Genomic DNA, 24137 nt, shown 5'->3' with positions numbered 1-24137 from the left:
TGAATTATCTTAGAAAAAAGATTAAGGAAAGGCAAACCTACATTTCTAGCATTTGTAGACTTAGAGAAAGCTTTTGACAATGTTGACTGGAATACTGTCTTTCAAATTCTAAAGGTGGCGGGGGTAAAATACGGGGAGCGAAAGGCTATTTACAATTTGTACAGAAACCTAATGGCAGTTACAAGACTCGAGGGGCATCAAAGGGAAGCAGTGGTTGGGAAGGGAGTGAGACAGTGTTGTGGTCTCTCCCCATTGTTACACAATCTGTGTGTTGAGCAAGCAGTAAAGGAAACAGAAGAAAAATTTGGAGTAGGTATTAAAATCCATGGAGAAGAAATAAAAACTTTGAGGTTGGCTGATGACATTGTAATTCTGTCAGAGACAGCAAAGGACTTGGATGAGCAGTTAAATAGAATGGACAGTGTCTTGAAAGGAGGATATAAGATGAACATCAACAAAAGCAAAACAAGGATAATGGAATGTAGTCGAATGAAGTCAGGTGATGCTTAGGGAATTAGATTAGGAAATGAGACACTTAAATTAGTAAAGGAGTTTTGCTATTTGGGGAGCAAAATAACTGATGATGGTTGAAGTAGAGAAGGTACAGAATGTAGACCGGCAATGGCAAGGAAAGCATTTCTGAAGAAGAGAAATTTGTTAACTTAAGAGTACTGATTTAAGTGTCAGGAAGTAGTTTCTGAAAGTATTTGTGTGGAGTGTAGCCATGTATGGAAGTGAAACATGGACAATAAACAGTTTAGACAAGAAGAGAATAGAAGCTTTCGAAATGTGGTGCTACAGACGAATGCTGAAGATTAGGTGGGTAGATCACACAACTAATGTGGTGGTATTGAATAGAATTGGGGAGAAGAGGAGTTTGTGGGACAACTTGACAAGAAGAAGGGACCGATTGGTAGGACATGTTCTGAGGCATCAAGGAATCACAAATTTAGTATTGGAGGGCAGCATGGAGGGTAAAACTCGTAGAGGGAGACCAAGAGATGAATACACTAAGCAGACTCAGAAGGATGTAGGTTGCAGAAAGTACTGGGAGATGAAGAAGCTTGCACAGGATAGAGTAGCACAGAGAGCTGCATCAAACCAGTCTCAGGACTGAAGACAACAACAACAACAACAACAACAACAACATCAGCATATTATTGTATCCATAGAAGATAGCCAAGTCTTAACTTCAACACTGTTAATGTAATCATAGGTGAATAGCTGGGGAACTCTGTGTGTCATACAGTGGGTGCAGGCTTAATTAATACTGACAGTCTCATTTCAAACCAGGAAGAACAGTGCTAGCCCTGTCACCATCTCTGTGCTAACACTTGGTCTCTACATCCATACATCTCCTTCAAGGCAAGTATGGCAAGAGTTAAAACTATTTTCTGAATAAATTTAGAATTTGCAACCCTCTGCCAGTTGAGGTTATTTAAAGTCACTTTTGTAACAAGGCAAATAACATTATAGCCATGTAAACACTCCCCCTCACCTAGGCCAACTGGGTAATCCCCTTAATTCCCTTCTTTTGAAATGTGTCACACATTCTGTCAACACTCATGCTTGAGACATGACAGAAAGAAATAATTTTGGTGCCAGGTATTGGGAAAACAAATGCCTTTCACGAAGTGGTGTAGAAGATAACCTACTTACTTGGATTGCTACAGCAACTATGGAAAATTGCAATAAGTTGTGGCAGGTAGCAGCTTTTAGCCTAGAAGAAATTCTGCTCTATGACGGCAGAGTTCCATATGGAGTCCCAGTTGGTAGTGGGCTGTGGTAGCAGAGGCAGCATCAAGGATGAGTGTGGGGGTCAGCATAGCCAAGCAGGTCAATGGCTGATGCATCACAGATAGTTGGCATAAGGGCATGCCCAAGCAACTGAAGGTCCAAGAGCTTGAGGCCAGGGGACCAGTCTCAGCAGCAGTAGCAACAGCAAGAGTGAGTGACAGCATTGAATCAGTACAGACAGTTTGTCTCATAGCACCACAATAAGATGGTATAAACCTGTTGTAACTATAATTATACGTTGCTAGCTGTAAGATGTTTAAAACAGCTCCACTTAGCAAAATAAGTTCAGTAGGAAATGGTAATGTACATTCTGAAGGAACATAGTGTGTTATAGCAAACTCTTCTGATGGGAAAAGGAGAGACCTAAGGGAATTTATTGAATATATGTGTGAATTAGTGAACATGGAATTTTGGTTAAATCTGTTTGTGAGAGAATGGGATATGGGATGAAGTGAAGCACATTTTAAAAGAGAACTATGTAAGAGGACAATAGACTTTTATGCTTGCAGGATGTTTCAGGTAAGACTAGGCCATGGGGAACCAATCTTGTTGTGGGCAAATAACAATGATGAAATGCAGAGAGACTTTTTGGCAGCTGGGCTACAAGTAGAGAGAACCATAAAGATGCCACAGAGTTTGTAGAATTTTTAGGAAGAGCACGTATCATACAAGGGTTGACTAATGATAGAATTCAAGTGACAGTTATAAATCACAGTGATAAAATTACATTAGCCTAGCAGTGGTATTAGCATTGCAGAAAGGAAGTGTACTATTGTCTATGAGAGAAAGAGGAATAGGTCTACGAACAAGGACTGAGCATACAAATGAACCAGTATCATTGCCTAATGAAAGTAAGGTATTGCAATGTTTTATGTGTGGCTTGTCAGGGCATACCATTAGCAAATGTAGGAGAAACAGGGTGAAAGGAAGGATACGGGCTATTACTATCAACATTATGAGTATAACCAAATACCAGTAGGACTGAAAGGAGCTCCAGTTTGTTTGCAGTGACTGATGAACAAAGATTTGGCAGGTCTGCAAGGGATAACATGTTTTGTGTAGCTAGACGATATAGTGTGGTAAAGAATAAATCTGCAGGGGCATAATGAGAAGCTCTGTTTAAATTTTGATAGGTTTCAAAAGCATAAATTGAAGTTGCAACGAGATAAGTGTAATTCTTATGAAAAGATATGATTATCTTGGGTCATTGTATTACAGACAAGGGAATCTTACCAGACATGGTAAAGGTGGTTAAGGTGAAATTCTTTCCACAGCCGAGAACAATGAAAGAACTGAAAGCATTTCTAGATCTAATTGGGTACTACCGATAGTTTATTGTAAAGCCACTTCATGAATTGCTAAAGAAAGGAATAGAATATGAATGATACAAAAAACAAAGTGATACATTTGATGAACTAAAGGAGAAGCTGATCAATCCACTACTACTTCAGTAGCCAGATTTTTGAAAGCCATTCATAGTGACAACAGAAGCAAGTAATGCAGCTCTGGGAGCAATTACATCACAAGACAAGGAAGTTGGTGATGACTTGCCCATTTTATATGCATCTGGGTCATTAAACAAGGCAGAATTAAACTATAGTGACATAGAGGAAGAAGTGCTGGCTACAGGATATGCAGTGAAACAGTTACAACAGTACATACATTGACAATGGTTTATAGTGCCAACAGAACATAAGCTATTAATATGGATATTCAGTGTAAAGGATCCTAATTTGAGGCTTCTGAATAGGAGAACTAAGCTTGAAAAGTGCAATTACAAGGTTACCTACAAGCCATCTAGGCTGAATAGCAGCACAGATGCTCTTAATAGAATACATCCCAGTGAGCTAATCCATACTGATGTGGACAGATGTACGGAAAGGAAAGAGGTAATCAGATGACTGTGCAACAGGCACAGGTAAATGCTGAATGTGTCAGCAGAAAATGCAGGGCAGAGGTTAAGGAAAATGAAATTAGTCTGGAAGAAAAGAAAAATATTCTAAAGAAAATAGATGTAATCTGTTAATAGGGCAATGGGCAGCTATAGAATGTTCAAGAGGATAAAGCAGTAGAAACAATGGAAAGGATTGAAATGTGAGACAGAAGAATATGTACAGAAATTTCCATCATGCCATAAAAAATAAATTTATGCAGGTGAAGACAAAAATTGCCACTGAAAGTAACAGACATTGAGAAACGTATAACTGAAAAGTGTTCAGTGGACATAGTGTGTGCTTTAGAGGTATCAAGCACAGGTAAGAGATACATGCTGACATTTCAAATAGTAGTAGTAATCACAGAAAGCACTGACACAGAACAATTGCCAATGGAGTTCAAAGTTTCAGAAATAGAGATGTCTTCAGGACTGTACTATAATTATTTAGGAGAAGTGTAAACATGGATTACATGATGGAGAATTGTAACATGTATAAATTTAGATGGTATACATGAGCATTTTCAGACAGCTGAACAATGTGGCAAATTAACAGTACAGAGGTGCAGTGGCACTCTGAAGGAACTTCATGTAGGCTGAATAGGATGTTGCTTGCTATGCAAATATGTGACATGTCATACAGGAAGGATAACAGAATTACAGTAGTTGGTGCATCAGTTGAAACAGCATGAGACAATGATAAAAAAAGAAGAATGTCCTGTTTAACTTCCTTTGGAGCTAAGGATGATACTACTTGGCACACTAGATGAAGCTGGTGCTACATATTGCAAGGAGTACGGAAAAGAGGTGGAGAAAAATTCAAAAAGGCTTTTGAGATGATGTAAAACAAGTGGCAGTTGTAAGAGTCATATTATCAGGGGTAAACAGAACAGTAAGTGTGATAAAGGAAAACAAAAATGTGTTAAAGTTTGGAATGAAAGATTTATCAAATTGTGTGTTACAGAGGCAGAGATAGGATTTAAAAGAGTTGGAACATTTGTAACAATATGCAAATAAGTGCCACAATTGGCAGATTTATTTAGAGATAAAATCAGAGTATGAACAAATGATAAGTGCTATAGTTAATGCACAGAACAGAATATCGCAGCCTCACATAATAATTGCTCCAGAAATTGTGAAGTTCCTCAGTTTAACAAAAGGCGAACTTAAACATGAAGTTCTCTGTTCCTCTAGTTGAATCATCGGGTAATTCTCATTAAAGGTTATCAATGTAGATGTCTTTGTAGGGGAAAGAATGTTAGGATATATAAAAAAATGTTACTTTTAGTAGCTAATGACATGTTTATGTTATATGGAATATTTCCTTTACTATAAGCAATCACTCAGCTATCAGGGAAGTATGTTTTCATCCAGCCAGAGGAGGAGATCTTACTTATCAATGATGCAAAGAGAGAGTATGCAAAAATATTGGATTCTAAAGACTTAAATAAGAACAGAATACTTTGCAGACAAACATTTGCACTATTGTCAACTCTTGATCAGGAAGATGTGTGAAGCAAAGTTGCTTCAGCTGGTAATTGCTATGACAAGTGAGTGTGTAAAGAGGATTGTATCTTTAAATCAAAGAATTTGAACACATTTAAATAACAATAAGTGGTTATACATGGTTCCTAATGAGGAATAGTCTGACAGTATTATGTAGGAAGCAAGCTCCAAAGGATGTAGTACTGGGAGGAGTTGGAAAAGTGCACTTCAACAATCAATGTAAAGGGTATGGAACAAGAACATTCATACAGACAGACAAAATAATACGTGCAAATAAAACTGAGATGGATTTAACATGACAAATGGAGTTAAAAATTGATGGTTGTATAGTAAATAAGGAGAATACACACATTCCATTGCTAACTTAAGAGTTACCATTAGATCATGTAGTTGCACAATTAGATGATATGAATGTTGTCGGAAAGAGTTCAAATGATGCAGAAAGAATGGTCACTGAACAGTGGGAAAAGATGAGGCAATTCAGGTGTCTAACATACTATTTCATCACTGAATATGTGAGTATAACACTGATTATAATAGTTACGATGACCTGTTTTTGTAGATAATGTAAATGTTGTATGGAATGCTTTAGAAGTGTATGGAAACACTTTAATGACAATGATTGTTGTGGATGAATATGTGTATCAACTATCATTGTAAATCAGGGCCCAGAAAACATACTAGTGCAAAGATCTTGTAACAGTAGTAGTGAGGAAATAGTGATATATGAAAGGAGTCCAAAAGAGCAAGACAGCCCCACATCTTTTAGAAACAGAGAAAGAGAAACTTTTATGGTGTAACAAAATGTAATTATCTCATATCAGAAAAAGATTATAATTGTATCAAAATGAAATATAAAATTGACACAAAAGAAAATGTAACCCTTTGGAAAGAAATGTGACAAAAATGGTTATAAATGTCTAAAAAAAAACTGGATTTTAAATTGACACTACTCTACTTTTGCATCTATGTAGGTACTCCGCAAGCCTCCATACAGTGCATGGTGGAGGGTACCCTGTACCATAACTAGTCATTTGCTCTCCTCTTCCACTTTCAAGTAGAAAGGAGGATAAACAATTGTCTGCATGCCTCCATATGACCCCTAACTTCAAGTATTTTATCATCATAGTCCTTATGCACAATATATGTTGGTGGCAGTAGAATCATTCATCAGTCAGCTTCAAATGCTGGTTCTCGAAAATTTTTCCAGTAATTTTCCTCGAAAAGAACATTGCCTACCCTCCAGGGATTCCCATTTGAGTTCCTGAAGCACTTTGATAACACTTACATGTTGTCTGAACCTATCAATAACAAATCTGGCAGCCTGCCTCTGAATTGCTTTAATGTCCTCATTCAATCGGACTTGATACAGATCCCAAACACTCAAGCACTATTCAAGAATAGGTCACACCAATCTCCTATAAGCTGTCTCCTTTACCAATGAACCACACTTTCCTAACATTCTCCCAATAAACTGAAGTAGACCATTCACCTTCACTACCACAACCCTCACATGCTCGTTCCATATCTTACTGCTTTGAAACGTTAAGCCCAGATATTTAAATGGCTTGACTGAGTCAAGCAGAACACTATTAATACTGTATATGAACATTACAGGTTTGTTTTTCCTACTCACCCACATTAAGTTACATTTTCCCACATTTAGAGCTAGCTCCCATTCATAGCACCAATTTTGTGTAAGTCATCTTGTATCTTCCTACAATCACTCAACTTTGACACCTTACCATACACCATAGTGTCATTAGCAAACAACTGCAGATTGCTGCCCATCCTGTCTGCCAAATCATTTATCTATATAGAGAACAGCAGCAGTCCTATCACACTTCACTGGGGCACTCCTGATGATATCCTTGTTTCTGGTGGACACTCGCCATTGAGGACAACATTCTGGGTTCTATTAGTTAAGAAGTCTTCAAGCCACTCACATATCTCTGAACTTATTCCATATGCTTGTACCTTCATTAACAGCCTGCAATGGAGCACCATGTCAAATGCTTTTCAGAAATCTAGAAATGTGGGATCTGCCTGTTGACCTTCATCCATAGTTCACAGTATATCGGGTGAGAAAAGGGTAAGATCAGTTTCGCATGAGTGATGCTTTCTGAAACCATGCTGATTTGTGGAAATATGCTTCCCAGTCTCAAGAAAATTTATTATATTCAAACTGAGAATATGTTCAAGAATTCAGCAGAAAACTGAAGTTAGGGATATTGGTCTGTAATTTTGTGGAACCATTCTCTTATCCTTCTTATATACAGGTGTCACCTGTACTTTTTTCCAGTCCCTTGGGGCTTTGTGCTGGGCAAGAGATTCATGATAAATAGAAGCTCGCTAAGGAGCCCATGCCACAGAGTACTCTCTACAACTGAATTGGGATTCCATTCAGACCCCGTGACTTATTTGCTTTCAAATCTTTCAGTTGTTTCTCTATTCCAGGTGTGGTTATTAATATGTCATCCATACAGGAGTCTGTCCAATGGTCAAATGATGGTATGTTTGTATGATTCTCCTGCATGAATGATTTCTCAAATGCGAAATTTAAAACTTCAGATTTAGATTTGCTGGCTTCAACTGACACACCATACTGGTCAACAAAGGACTGAATAGGAGCCTTAGGCCCACTTAGCAATTTCACATAGGACCACAATTTTCCTGGGTCCTCTACCAGATCTTTCCCTGATATGACATTAGTAGTTGTACACTTCACACACAGGTCTTTTCACAGATGCACGAATCTCGATTAACCATTGTTTTGTCAACATTTGTGCATTCTCTCTTGAACTGAGAGTGCAACAACCTCTGTCTCCTCAGTGTCTTCCAAATTTTGTTATTAATCCATGGTGGTTCTTTCCCATTCTTATCCACTTGTATTGCGGGGGGAAAAGGGGGGGGGGGGGACTAGACAACAGTAGCTGCAGTAGTATCAGTGCAGTTAATGAACTCAAAGGCAACTAGCTGGAGAAATGTGTGCATTGTATATTGGGTGCGGGCTCAGTTAATACTGTTTGTGTCATTTTAAAGCTAGATAGAATGGTGGTAGCCAGTCACCATCTCTGTACTAACACTTGATCTCTTCATGGGTACTTCTTCAAGGCAAGTAGGAACTGTTCTCAGAATAAATTTAAAAGTTTCAAACCAGTTCTAGCTAGGGTTATTTCGAGTTACTTTCCAATCCTTATATTTTGTAATAAGGGATTTAACATTACAGCCAGGTCAAGACTCCCTGTCATATAGACCAACTGGCTAATTCACTTCTCACAAACAGTGCCACCCAATCTTCAGCAATACTCATACTCAGAACATGACAATATTTCAATTTATCTGGAAAGTACAGCCCTTTCAAATGATCGATCTATAATCATGAATGGGCCAGCTATTATACTGGAAGCTGCTTTAAGAAACTTTGGAGAGGCATGGTTTATGCCACCCCATCCTACAGAATTTTTAGTTTTTTAAGTGTAGTATTGTTTTTCCCACCTTTTTGTAAGTCACTGCATCAAATTTACAAAACATTCAGTCACATTATGATACAAAGAAATACATATTTATTTTTTAGGTAATGTTCTACATCGATGTCATATTGTGCTCCATTTTTACAGAAATCATTGAACTGTTCTGGTATTTAAGTAGGATTTACCATGAAATATTTTAATTTTTGAAATTTCTTGATTGTTGGATTTAATTCCAAGTTCTGATTTAACAACTGTCCGACTGCCTTTGATTGGTTTCTTTGCTTCTGAATGAATGAAATTATTGGTCATTTCTTTTCCTCCCTTTAAAAGCTGCTTAGATATCTTGTTTATAATATTTAACATTAATTATAAACTCTGGATTTGTATTGTTCTAGTATAACAGTTCTGCATGTAATTTTCTTTTCTTTTTGCCATTAGATCTTTTTATGCCAACAATAGTCCAGTTAAATTTATTAGTTGTCTTTCTCTGGCAGACTACTGGTGAAAATGTTTGCCTGAAGATCAGCAGAACACTCTCCCAAAGTTTTCACAAGATCATTATTCATTTTACACTTGCACTGAGCCTTGTTTAATCTACAACAGAAAAAATATGTTTTCCTCCCTGACTTCTCTTTTGGTAGAGATTTTTCCAGCACTTTTTACATTTACTTTTTGGCAACTCTATCAATAAAGCATAGAGATCGGAAATTCCTGTGTTGAAACAGAAGTTATGAGTAAAATCATATACACATTTTCTTAAGACATTGTCTGTATGTTTCTGGCCTTCAGTTTGCCCTAGTAAAATTAGGGAAATTTAGACTTAAACCAGATTCTTAAATTAGATCAGCAAACTACATATCATTGCTTGATTCACTTGCTGTCTGTATGTTGAAATCAGCAGTACTCAATATATATTTCTTTCCTTCTTTTTTCTTAAGATTTTCAAAAAGATGTTACGATTTTGCTAAAAATAATTAAGTTATTTCAGCAGCTAGACTCCTGTTTATGGAATAATTGAAAAAAAAATTGGCCTAATGCTACATAGCAGCTATCAAACACAAATTCTTCATTTGAGGCCTAAAAATTATGTCCTTTTTATATTGCAACACATTTTCAACAAGTATACAGGAGCCTCCAAGACATCTGGTGCTTCTAAAAAGCTACTAACAACTTTGAAAGTTTCCAGTTTATTTAGAACAGTGATAGACTTTCATAACCCAGTGTTAATTCAAGCGAATTACTTTGATATTTCTGAGTTCTGACCAGATAATTTCAAGCTTATCAACTATTAGAGTTTTATTGTATTTACCAATATCGTTCAGACTATTAATGTTTAACTGTATTAAGAAGGTACTGTTATCTTTATTGATAATTTTAAAAAGCAAACAATTCTTATGGTTAACTTGTGTCCCATCTTGATCTTGAAGTACAGCATGCCAATGAGACATTCTCTCAACTTGTTACACATCTGACACACTGTATTGACTGTGAACTCATTAAATACTTCTATGCAAATGTTCATCATGATTGTATGAATATATGTTTTCATTAATTTTTATCATTATTATTACAGGACAAATATGTTTCTGTTCCTTGTGGTGGACCTTATCACCAGTCTCATTTGGCCTAATGACTTTTCAGTGCTTCTCCATTCTCCTTTTCTGCTTGACCACCTCATGGCAGTGGTTACTTTGTCACTTCACTTCACCTCTGAATAGTCCCATCTTCTCCAACTTTTCTTTTCTTTTGGGTCTAAAAACTGCCATTCCATTCCCCTTTGTCAGTCTCAGCTGACACCTGGTAAGCAGCTATTTTTCCAAATTTATTTGACGAAAGTATATATGATGATTCAAATGTTTCTTCCCTTACTTACTGTCACCTCTATGCTGTGACATTTCCATTAGCAGTTGTGGACTCAGACCACAATTTATTTGGTTTTGAACTGTAGATTAAAACTGAAGAAATTGCAAAAAGGTAGGAAATGGAGGAGATGGGACCTGGATAAGTTGAAAGGACTAAGGATGTTGAAAGTTTCAGAGGGAGCATCAGGCAACAATGGACTAGACGAGGGGAGAGGAATACAGTTGAAGACAAATGGGTAGTTCTGAGAGATGAAACAGTAAAGGCTGCAAAGGATCAAATAAGGAAAAAAACAAGGCCTAGTAGAAATCCATTGAGAACTCGAGCTGTTGAATTTAACTCATGAAAGGAGAAAACATAAAAATACAGGAAATGAAGCAGGCGAAAGGGAATACAAATGTCTAAAAAATGAGATTGATGACAATTGCAAAATGACTAAGCAGGAATGGCTAGATGATAAACATAGGGAAGTAGAATAATATATCATTAGGGGAAGGATAGATACCACCTAAAGGAAAATTAAATAGGTCTTTGGAAAAAAGAGAAACAGCAGTATGAGTAGGAAGAGCTCAGATGTTAGTCCATTCCTACGCAAACAAGGGAAAATTGAAAAGTGGAAGGAGTACACGAGGCTCTGTGCAACTTGAAGGGAATATTTATAGAACAGGAAGAGGATGTAGGTGAAGATAGAGTAGGATACGTTACTGTAAGAAAACATTGATAGAGTATTGAAAGACCTAATTCGAAATAAGTCTCTGGGAGTAGATGACATTCGATCAGAACACGAATTCTTTACAGAAGAATGGAAAAACTGGCAGAAGCCAACCTCAGGCAACATGTGAGGCAATACTGACCCTACGACTTACCTTAGAAGATAAGTTAAGGAAAGGTATACCTACATTTATAGTATTTGCGGATGTAGAGTAAGCTTTTGGAGTGTTGACTGGAGCCCACTGTTTAAAATTCTGATGGTAGCAAGAGTGAAATGCAGGGAGCATAAGGCTATTCACAACTTTTGCAGAAATCAGATGGCAGTTATAAGAGTTATGGGCAAGAAAGGAGAACAGTGATTGAGAAGGGAGTAAGAAATTGTTGTAGCCTATCTCTGACATTATTCAGTCTGTACATTGAGAAAATGGTGAAGGAAATTAAAGAAAAATGTGGAGTAGGAATTAAAGTTCAGGGAGGAGTAATAAAAACGTTGAGGTTTGCCGATGACATTGTAATTCTGTTAGAGACAGCAAAGGACTTGGAAGAGCAGCTGAATGGAATGGCGAGTGTCTTGAAAGACAAATGTAAGATAAACATCAACCAAAGAAAAACAAGGACAATGGAATGTAGTCAAGTTAAATCAGTTCATGCTGAGGGAAATATATTAGGAACTGAGACACTAAAAGTACTAGATAACTTTTGCTGTTTGGGCAGCAAAATAAATGATGATGGCCAAAGTAGAGAGGATATAAAATGTAGGTTGGCAGTGGCAAGAAAAGTGTTTCTGAAGATAATAATTTTGTCAACATCAAATATAGATACAAGTACCTGGAAGTCTCTTCTGAAAGTATTTGTGTGAAGTGTAGCTATGTATGGAAGTGAAAAATGGACAATAAAGAGCTTATATAAGAAGAAGATAGAAACTTTTGATATATGGTGCTACAGAAGAATGCTGAAGATTAGGTGGGTAGATCACATAACTAATGAGGATATACAGAATAGAACTGGGGAGAAAAATTTGTGGCACAACCAGACTAGGAGAAGGGACAGGTTGGAAGGACACAATCTGAGACATCAAGGGATCACCAGTTTAGGAATTGGGTGAAGTGTGTGTGTGTGAGGTGGCGGGGGGGGGGGGGGGGGGAATTGTACAGGGAGATCAAGAGATAAATATAGTAAGTAGTTTCAGAAGGATGTAGGTAGCAGTAGTTATTCAGAGATGGAGATACATGCAGTCTTTGTACTGAAGACCACCACAACAATAACAATTCTATCGTTTTCAGTACAAGAATAGGCATTTGAATTAATCATGGTAGAGATTGACTTTCAGTTTTGGAAACAATCTGCCCCTATGGAAGATACTATAATGTCAATAATGAATGAACTATTGGTGTGATAAAAGCAGGATATTTGAAAGATGTTTCAGCAGTTGGAAACTGGCTGTTTTTGTAAATTTATAAATAGTCATTCAGCAGCTTTGTCCCAAAATACTGCCAACGAAGGTAGTGAATATGATTTGCTCCCAGATAAAAATGAGAACTTACACATCTTCTTCTGAAAAAAAAATAATTTAAAAAGCCATTACAAATGACTATTCCTCACAAAGAAAGGTACAAAATGGTAGTATTAGCTTCACGTGTTTGCAGTGCACAAATGTAATCTTAATAAATTGAAGTCATTTAAGAAATTAAAAATAGCCTTTATGGATTGTAGTATGCACTCCTTGGAATGACAATGCTAAATAAAATAACTAATGATGTTAAACTTAAGTATAGTGTGCCTCTAGGCTCTGGTTTGGGCCCAGTGTTGGTCTTGATATTTACCAGTGACCTAGAGTCATCCAGCAACTACCAAAAATATATAAAATTTTAGAATGAAACAAATATATTGATAGAGGGTAAACTGCCTACAAAATTGCACCACACACATTGCAGAATGGTTCACTAATAACAATGTTATTGTTAACACAGAGGAAACTGTTGCAATACACCTACATACCACACAAAACAAGTATCTATTAACCTTCATCATAAAGTTATTTAATAAGCAATTAGGAACTTTAAAGTCAACAAAATTTCTAGAAATACAGATTCAGGATGACATGATGTGGAACACACACATCAGTTACACAAGCAAGAAGCTAAGGATATTATACTCTTGCTTAAAATATTGCTAGATGCGAAATGAAAGAAATATTGAAAGAATTGTATGATGCCCAAGCACAATCATTGCTATGATATGGGATAACCTTTTGGGGCAACTCACCATTCAGCAAATGCTGTTTCATAACACTGAAGAGTAACATTAGGCTAATTGAAAATACTACATCCATAAATTCTGCAAACTCCTTTTTAAAGTACTCCAGGTACTACCACTGCCATGCTTATACATTCTCAAAGGCTAAAAAACAACTTACTTTGCACAAATCAAGCAGTTCATGCTTATGACACCAGACAAAAATTGGACTTCGACAGTGAGTATGTAAGCACAACTCTCAGACAAAATTGCAAAAGATTTTACAATAAAATTCCTGTCCACATCAAGACAATAAAAGAAATCCAAAAATTCAAAGTGGGAACACAGGTGCTATTACACTGTAAACAAATCTGTTGACACAAATTTAAATTATTTCGTTTTTTGTATTATGTATCTCAAATTGTTGTTGCTGCCTATTGTACTATATATTATCTTGTGCTATTATTCTAATGTATTATATTCCAGTGATATAATGTACTGTATTGTGTGCTAAAAATTATTTATGTTCTTCAATCAATGTACAATGTATTTAAAACTGTATACTAATGAACAAAGTAAGCTATATCTAATGTCAAAACTTTGATGAATGGATACTTAATAAATATACTCTTTTGTAGTTGAAAATGCCCACTGAAGTTTTCCACCAATTATAGAACAGCTGTCCGCAGCTCGTGGTCGTGCGGTAACGTTCTTGCTTCCCACGCCCGGAGGGGTCAGGGATTTTCTCTGCCTCGTGATGACTGGGTGTTGTGTGCTGTCCTTAGGTTTGTTAGTTTTAAGTAGTTCTAAGTTCTGATGACCATAGATGTTAAGTCCCATAGTGCTCAGAGCCATTTGAACCATTTTATACAACATATTATGTAAATTGCATCATTACAAAGGTGTTACGGAAATGTTGTGAAACTTTCAGACAGGAATGAAAAGTGAGAACACACGTCTGATGGAACATTTTTATGCTTTTCTTGTAGACCATGTCCTATGAAAATGTGAAGAAGATAAGCAACACTTCTTACATCACAGCTACACATTACATGGAGAAAACAAAAAGTTGTGAAATCTTTCCCAGTGGATTAATAACATATGTCACAAACAAAAGTCTGGCCATTTATTCATAATGATTAGCACATGAGCAAGCTGGTAGAATGTCAGTTTACAAGCAATAATCTGTCACTTGTTTTAAGCCAGCTCACTTGACTAATACTAAACAAATGATCTTACAGAGTCCTAAGAATGCCTCCATTGGCTAGTGGTTAGCGCCACTGTAGAGTGACATACAAGTCAAGGATTCAGTTCTTGTTAGCCCCAGATTTTTATGCCATGTGTTTTTCCGGAACTGAGTCTACCTACACTTATGAGATCAAATAAGAAGCTGCTCGGTATAATTTTTAGTAAAACTGATACTTAACCTGTCCAGATAGGATCAAATAGAAAGAATTTGCTGAATTTGGGATCGATATGGTTTGCATTTATCTTTGTTGTATTAGACACCTCTAATGAATATTGATGACTAACAAGAGGAACACAGAGGGTTTGGAAAAGTTCACGAGTTTCCCAGAACTGTTGCAATGAACCCAATACTAAGTTTTCACGGTACATAAAATTACAAGTACTATTGTGGACTTATGCTAGGGTGCAAAACTTAAGGACAACAGTAGCTTTTGTGTGATGTGTCACAGCCAAGTTACATAGCTCACTGAAATTTTGATCTTATATAGAAAGAACTGCTTTGATATAGTGCAGAAGGTAGCTAAAAGAAATGAGCATTGAGATGAACAGAAATAACACCTGTATTCAAAGACAGTAATTACATTGAAGTAACTGTGATTATATGGTCCCATAGACATTACAACAAAATGGTTCAAATGGCTCTGAGCACTATGGGACTTAACTCCTGAGGCCATAAGTCCCCTAGAACTTAGAACTTCTTAAACCTAACCAACCTATGGACATCTCACACATCCATGCCCGAGGCAGGATTCGAACCTGTGACCGTAGCGGTCATGCAGTTCCAGACTGTAGCACCTAGAGCCGCTTGGCCACCCAGGCCGGCGAGACATTACTACAGGTGGGATATTGTTTATAATAAAGTGCATGATCACCATGTGTGGCACTGCATAGCTCTGCAATGTGCTCCCATCCTGGCCACATTACATCCTCCAACAGCGTGGCTGACAACTCTTAGTTCGCCATTCATGGATTCTCTTGTATCAAGAGGCATTCCACCAGTGCAGAGTGAATCAGTTGTGCATTGTCATCCATAAAAATGAATTCATCTGTAATTACATACCTGAAAAGGCGCACATGGGGAAGTAGTACTGTTCCCTCAATAATACTGACCAGTGACTGTACTGTGTTCAAAAGTTTGAAGTCAGTACACCCATGCAACATTATGCCCTCCCACACTATAACACCTGGACCATCAAGACAATTACTTTTGACAATGCTTCTGGTGCCTTACATACCCCCATATGGCGAGAGGCGAGACCGACCTATGAGACTTTACCCAGAATATGGCGACATATTTTTTGTCACAGGTACAGCCACCGCCAGTAACGATTCAGCTTTCTGTCACAACAGGGTGGCTACCGAGAGGAGCAGCTTGGACTTCAATTCTACCACGTATGAAGGATATAACTATCCCCTTCTCCATGTGGGAGCTGGGTTCTGTGTTATTTGCAACTCATTACATGTCACCTGGTCACGACACTGTCCATTGTAGCACGGTATATGATGACACCTCACGGGGCAGAACAAAGATATCCTCCTCGCCCTTTTAATCTCATTTGGGTGTCAGGACACTTTGCCAATTCATGAGGAGCAGCAATTCGAATTCCACTTTTAAGAAATCTAGGAAGGATCACACGTATCTGAGTAGTTACCATAGGGTGTAGTGTTTCCCTGACTAGCTGTCTTGGGGAGAATGCTCAACCACCGCCTCGTCTCGTTGTTAGATCCAGATTGCTCCGTATAATCCAATTAACTGGTCAGAACTGCCGTTTTCAGAACAAAATTGCGGGAGTTTCTTTCTCAGCAGTTCCATATATCCTTGGGGATGTCGAATCCGAATTTTAAGTTTGTTGGTTTCACAAAAAAAAGGCAAACAAACCTAAAACATTCGCAATTTTGTCAGCTTTTCAGTAATCTCTCTAAAACTATACGTTTTTCAACAAAGATGACCATACTATACAAAATTAGTTAAATTCCTATATAATGCACCAGTCCGCTTTGATATTGTGACGAGCGGTATCGGCGTTACATCGTGCTAATAAAATAGCGATTCCTTGATCCTTGTGTGAAAACGTCAAAAACGACCACTCCGCCCCCCCTCCCCCCAATAACTCGAAAATTGTATATGGTACAAACAAAAACCCCTGTACTACGTGAAAGTACATTAATTTCGCGCTCCTAAAACGTCAGGGCGCTTTATTCTCTTACGTCCATGAGTTGAATGGAACTACATTTGCCTGCCATCTGTCTCTTCCGCGTTGCATGTCACAATTGTTTGTATCGAAATTTTGAGGACAGCCTCGTCGGATACCCGAGACTTGTTGTCAGAGGTTCATCTGGCGTGGCACACCTGGTCTGTCCACCCCATAGCTTTATGAAACCTTACACTGAATGACTGAAGTCTGAATTATATAAATGAAAGATGAAAATCCCTTGGCAACAATGAAAAGAACGACAATTTGCACGAGAAATTAATTTAAAGTTGGTTGCGTATTAATTCCATTTTTATTTAGATGTGGAGATGAATATTTTTGTGAGTCTCCTGGAGGAGGCCAAACACATTCCCTCCCCCCTAACGGGATGGTCCTACGATTTATATGTTGTTCACATTCTCCCTTCATTGTACCCTCTTCCAGGCCCATTCCAGCGTCTCGCAGCCCATCTACTCTTATCTTGTGGTGGGTCGGTCAGCTCAGAATAACCAACACATCATGGTTGGATCTTAAAGGCTGCATGCATGTCTCCTCGACTATGTAGTTTTTGACAGACTGTTAAAAGATGGGGCACAGACGAGTGCTATGAGAGGAAAAGCATTGAAATCTTTCGTTCAAGACAGTACCAAGAGACAGGATGATAACACTGTAATATTTAGACATATTCATGACAAATGCAGGAAGAAGTACGTGACTGAAAAGTCAATTGGTACTTATTTGAACTGGGCTCAATAAAACCCTGAATCAAAACTGCTGCTAAAACTCACTGCTTTTCATCCGGAGAGGAGGTGCCTCTGCATTATGTCAAGAAACAAACCAAAAGGCTGACTCAAAACACGGTTTGGTGCACCCTGCGAGGAAAATAACCTTTACAGAAAATGCGCTCACATTCACGAGAAGTATAAATTAAGGTTTCAAAAGTCATTAGACAGCGATATCCACATATACAGATGATAAACACAAGGTATAAGAGGGTAAAAGGGCAATGCATTGGCAGAACTTTATTTGTACTCAGGTGAGTTATGTGAAAAGGTTTCCGATGTGATTATTGCTGTATGACGGGTATTAAGAGACTTTGAATGCTGAATTGTAAAAGGTATTGGATGCATATGACATTCCATTTAGGAAATCGTTAGGGAATTCAATAATCCGAGATCCAAAGTGTCAAGAGTGTGCTGAGAACATCAAATTTTAGGCAGTACCTCCCACCACGGACAACGCAGTGGCTGACCCTGGCCTGGTCAGATGAGTCGAAGTTTCAGCAGGTAAGAGCTGATGGTAGTGTTCGAGTGTGGTGCGGAACTCCACAAAGTCATGGACCCAGGTTGTCAACAAGGTACTATGCAATCTGGTGGTGGCTCCACAATGGTGTGGTCTGTGTTTACATGGAATGAACTGGGTCCTCTGCTCCACGTGAACCGAACATTGACTGGAAATGTTGATGTTTGGCTACCTGGAGACCATTTGCAGCCATACACGGTCTTCGTGTTCCCAAAAAATGATGGAATTTTTGTGGATAACATTGCGCCATGGCGCTGGACCACAATTGCCTGCGACCAGTTTGAAGAGCATTCTGGACAATCCGAGCGAATGATTTGGCCACCCTGATGGCCTGACATGGGTCACATCAAACGTTTATACTTCATAATCGATAGGTCAGTTTGTGCACAAAATCATACGCCAGCAACACTTTCGAAATTATGTACAGCGATAGAGGCACCATAGCTCAGAATATTTGCAGGGGACTTGCAATTATTTATTGAGTCCATGCCACATCGAGTTGCTGCCCTATGCAGGGCAGAAGGAGGTATGACATGATACTAGGAGGTATCCCATGTTTGTTGTCACCGCTGTGTGGTACAGTGTGTATAGCCAGTTACTGACTTGGTAGTAGCTGATGCACAGTACAGTTTTCTGTCGCATGGAAACTCTGCTCCAGACCACACAGACTATCACTGCAGTTGGCAGACCCCCTGGACGTGAGGTGGAAGATGCTATGCAAGCAGTTTACTGTTTCCTAGAAAAAACTGATGAGGAATGCCAGTGCACCATGGAAGAATTGATGGAGCATAATTGAAGGTGTTTTGTGTCCGTATCCAAGCAGTATTAGAAGACATCTCCTTCAGAAATATGGCGATGATACTTTGGTTACAACAAGCAGCTATTACGTTGTATGTTTCATAGTCAATGGACAAAAAATGGGAGGGGATTTTATTACTTCTCTTCAAATCACATTAATCATGGAATGGACACACACAGCAACAGAACGTACCGTCGTGACTTCAAACACTTTGTTACAGGAAATGTTCAAAATCTCCTCCATTAGCGAGGATACATGCATCCACCCTCCGTCGCATGGAATCCCTGATGCGCCTATGCAGCCCTGGAGAATGGCGTATTGTATCACAGCCGTCCACAATACGAGCACGAAGAGTCTCTACATTTGGTAGCGGGATTGCGTAGACAAGAGCCCATAAATGAAAGTCAAGAGGGTTGAGGTCAGGAGAGCGTGGAGGCCATGGAATTGGTCCGCCTCTACCAATCCATCGGTCACCGAATCTGTTGTTGAGAAGCGTACGAACACTTCGACTAAAATGTGCAGGACCTCCATCGTGCATGAACCACATGTTGTGTCGTATTTGTAAAGGCACATGTTCTAGCAGCACAGGTAGAGTATGCCGTATGAAATCATGATAACGTGCTCCATTGAGCGTAGGTGGACGAAACTAAAATGAGCTCTAACATGGAAATTAAGCGTTTCCGGACACATGTACACATAACATCCTTTCTTTATTTGTGTGTGAGGAATGTTTCCTGAAAGTCGGGCCGTACCTTTTTCTAACACCTTGTATACAGTTAGAGAACATTCCAGTATAATGATTCTTGATATTTGTGGATACCTCTCGTATGTACTCGAACCGAAAAAAGAAATTAAAAATATACATGCAACCGTGTAGTATCATAACCACCACACGATTCTTCTGCTACAATATTCATAGCTGTCATCACCTTCTTACTTTGGAATTGGAATTTTTATATTATTCTTGGAGTCTGATTGTATTTCCCCAGTGTCATACATCTTGCTCACTACATGGAAGAGTTTTGTCATGCCTGGCTCTCCGAAGGCTTTCAATAGTTCTGACGGAATGCCATGTACTCCACGGGCCTTGTTTTGGCTTAGGTCTTGATAAAATTGTTCTCGCAGTATCGTATGTCCCATCTCACCTTCATCTACGTCCTCTTCCAGTTCTGTAATATTGCCTCCAAGTTCGACACCCTTGTACAGATCCTTAATATACTGCTTCTACATTTCAGCCGCGCGATCTCAGGCTCCTTGCCACGGTTCGCGTGGCTCCTTCGGACAAGGGGGTGTGAGTGTGTGTTGTCGTGAGCATAAGTTAGTTTAAGTTAGATTAAGTGGTGTATAGGACTTGGGACCGATGACCTCAGCAGTTTGATCCCATAGGAACGTACCACAAATTTCCAGTTTTTCCCCCTTTCAGCCTTCCCTTCATCCCTTAGGACTAGTTCCCATCTGATATTCATACAGCTACTTCTCTTTTTTCTGAAGGCCTCTTTAATTTTCCTGTGGCAGTGTCTATCTTTCTCCTAATGGTGTATGATTCTAGCTCCTTGCATTAGTCCCCTATGGTTACGGCGGAGGTTCGAGTCCTCCCTCGGGCATGGGTATGTGTGTTTGTCCCTAGGTAAATTAAGGTTAAATGTGTGTAAGCTTAGGGACTTATGACCTTAGCAGTTAAGTCCCATAAGATTTCACACACATTTGAACATTTTTGATTAGTCCCCCAGTCACTCGCGGTTAGCTATGTTGCTCTTTATGTCAGTCTCATATTTTAGACGTCTGTATTCCCTTTCGCCTCCTTCATTTGGTGCATTTTATACTTTCTCCTTTCATCAATTAAATTAAATACCTCCTGTGTTATCCAATGACTTGTGCAAGGCCATGTCTTTTTACCTATTTGATCCTCTGCCGATTTCGCTATTTCATCTCTCAAAGCTATCCATTCGTCTTAAACTCTATTAATTTCCTCTGCCAATTGTTGCAGATTGCTCCCTCTGAAACTCTCAGAAATCTCTGGTTCTTACAAATTATCGAGATCCCATCTCCTTAATTTCCTACATTTTTGCAGTTTCTTCAGTTTTATTCTTCCGTTCATAACTAACAAATTGTTGTCAAAGTCTACATCTGCAATTACAGTTTAAAATCTTGTTCCGAAATCTCTGTCTAACCATTATATAATCACTCTGAAACCTCCCATTGTTTCTTAAACCAAGCGTTAGCAATGCTTAAATTATGCTCTGCTAAAAATTCTGCCAGGCAGCTTCCTCTTTCATTCCTTTCCCCCATTCCAAATTCACCTACTATTTTTCCTTCTCTTCCTTTTCCTATTGTCGAATTCCAACCCCCCCTAACAATTAACTTTCGTCTCCCTTAACTACCTGAATAATTTCTTTTATCTCATCATGCAGTTCATCAATCTCTTCATCGTTTATGGAGCTAGTTAGTACATAAACCACTACTGTTGCGAGAGTGCCGGCCGTTGTGACCGAGCGGCTCTAGGCGCTTCAGCCTGGAACCGCGCGACCGCTACGGTCGCAGGTTCAAATCCTGCTTCGGGCATTGATGTGTGTGATGTCCTTAGGTTAGTTAGGTTTAGGGTGACCAGATGCAATTGTTTCAAAAGGAGGACAAAGGAAGAAAAAAAAGAGGACACATCAAACGGGTCAACTGCAGATGAGGATACCACTCGTCAGCTTTGGACAAGTCACGTGACTGCCGGGAATTACCGGTAAAACTAGTAGTTAATTGTTACTGATGGGCAGGTGGTAGTTAACTGAGTAATATAAAAAAAATAAAAATATTTATTGTGGTGACAGTGTGGCGTCAAGTGTTTTGTTATGTCAACAACAGGGAATTGTTTACAAAGCGAAAAACGTAAGACCATTCACCTCCCTTCATTCGACGCACCGCTACCAACATCTACAATTCAAGCAGCAGCTGACATGTAAACTGCACTTTCACCTTTCCGAACACAAATAAATTGAATGACTATGAAACAATAAATAAAACCATGACAGTTAATCTGTCGAGTTATTTCTTACCTTCATTGGCCACTAAGAAGTACATTCCAGCTCCACATATCTTTACATTCCGCTTCAAATTCATTTCTCCCTTTCTTGAAAGCCGGATATTTGCAGGAAAGGACATCACAAAATGTACACTTTCGTCCAGGCATAGCCAAATATTTTACGTAACTCACTGGGTTAAAAATTATACTCACAAATCACACGTGCACTACAGGAAGCCAAGCCAATACAAAGCGAAGATACGAAACGAAAATTTTAAATATTCGATATTTGCATTCGCTTACAGGTCGATCAACGATAACATCAACGATCCTGGTGCCACCTACTAACACCACCTTCTTGCGTGTTTATCACGAAGGCTGTGCCAATAGTTAAAGTATTTAAGAAAGGAGCAATAGAACGGGACGAATTGTAAATTTAACTGCATTACGCTCAACTTTGCGAAAAATCCGCCCGGACACCAGACAAAGAACTAAAAAGGAGGACATGTCCGGATTAATCCGGACGTCTGGTCACCCTAGTTAGGTTTAAGTAGTTCTAAGTTCTAGGGGACCGATGACCTCAGATGTTAAGTCCCATAGTGGTCAGAGCCATTTGAACCATTTTTTGTGGTGGGTGTGGGCTTCTTGTACATCTCGGCTATGGTAATGTTCATAGTAACTCACCTACATTCGTATTTTCTTAATCATTATTAAATATGCTCCTGGATTACCTCTAATTGATTTTGTAACTGTAGCCCCCATATTATCTGACCAGAAGTCCTGTTGTTCCTGCCACATAACTTCGCTAATTCCCACTACATCTAACTTCAACCTATCCATTCACTTTTTAACTTCTTGACCAACCTGCTCGATTAATGGGTCTTACATTCCACACTTCAATCCCTAGAACACCAGTTTTGAGTCTCCCGATACGACATCCTTGTGAGTAGTCCACACCCAGAGATCCGAACGGGTGCTATTTTGCCTCCGGAATATTTTACCCAAGAAGATGCCATCATCATTAAACCATACAGTAGAGCGGCATGCCCTCGGGAAAAATTACGGTTGTAGTTTCCTCTAGCTTTCAGCCAATCATAGTACTAGCACAGTTAGTCTGTTTTGCTTGATGTTACAAGGCCATCTCAGTCAATCATCCAGATTGTTGCTGCTGCAACTAGTGAAAACGCTGCTGCCCTCTTAGGGAACCACATGTTTGTCTGGCCTCTCAATAGATACCCCTCCGTTATTACAACTGTATTTGCAATTTACCAACTGAGCTACCCAAGCACGAGTCACGCCCCGTCCTCACAACTTTGGTAGAGCACGTGCCCGCAAAAGGCAAAGGTTCCGAGTTCGAGTCTCGGTCCGGCACACAGTTTTAATCTGCCAGGAAGTTTCATATTAGCGAACACTCCGCTATAGGGTGAAAATTTCATTCTAGAAACAACCCCCAGGTTGTGGCTAAGCCATGTCCCCGCAGTATCCTTTCTTCCAGGAGTTCCAGTTCTGCAAGGTTCGCAGGAGGGCTTCTGGAAAGTTTGGAAGGTAGGAGACGAGATACTGGCAGTACTAAAGCTGTGAGTCGAGCTTGGGTAGCTCAGTTGGTAGAGTACTTGCCTGCGAAAGCAAAGGCCCCGAGTTCGAGTCTCGGTCGGGCACACAGTTTTAATCTGGCATGAAGTTTCAAATAATCGACGTCTTTCGCCATATACAATGTCCATGCAAGTAATGGATATGGATCACACGTCACGGCTTATGTAGTGCTCTGCAACTGACGACCTGCAAATAATCAGTGTCCTTTGCTATATATAATGCCCATTCAAGTAATGGCTATGGATCACAAGTGACATCTCTACCAGTATTCGTCTACTACTGTACGGCTCAGGCTGGCAGGAGCGGCGCTTATGTCCTCTTCTTGTAGAGGCCGCTCCTTTCGTGGTGCGGTCCTAGTCAGGGAGTTATTGGCTGACGTCGTCTCACAGCCTCCTCTGCTCTTGCCTTCTTTATCTTTGTGCCGACATTTGTCGCTACGCCACAACAGATTATACCACATGCTCGGATATTTCAGAGA

The 24137-nt window shown here is 39.1% G+C and overlaps 1 protein-coding gene across 1 annotated transcript in view; it reads left to right on the top strand.

The window, feature by feature from the left end:
* Positions 1-1875: 1875 nt before the first annotated feature.
* The window catches only part of LOC126297952 (myosin-7B-like), a 146718-nt gene continuing 124456 nt past the window's right edge, over positions 1876-24137 (top strand). The window contains exon 1 of the mRNA XM_049989273.1: positions 1876-1947. Within this exon, the coding sequence (XP_049845230.1) occupies positions 1876-1947 (72 nt within the window). The remainder of the gene's footprint in view (positions 1948-24137) is intronic.

This window comes from Schistocerca gregaria, chromosome X (assembly GCF_023897955.1).
Source record: "Schistocerca gregaria isolate iqSchGreg1 chromosome X, iqSchGreg1.2, whole genome shotgun sequence".
Taxonomy (NCBI): Eukaryota; Metazoa; Arthropoda; class Insecta; order Orthoptera; family Acrididae; genus Schistocerca; species Schistocerca gregaria.
The sequence above is the reverse complement of the archived record's forward strand: the minus strand, read 5'-3'. Positions and strand labels throughout refer to the sequence as shown.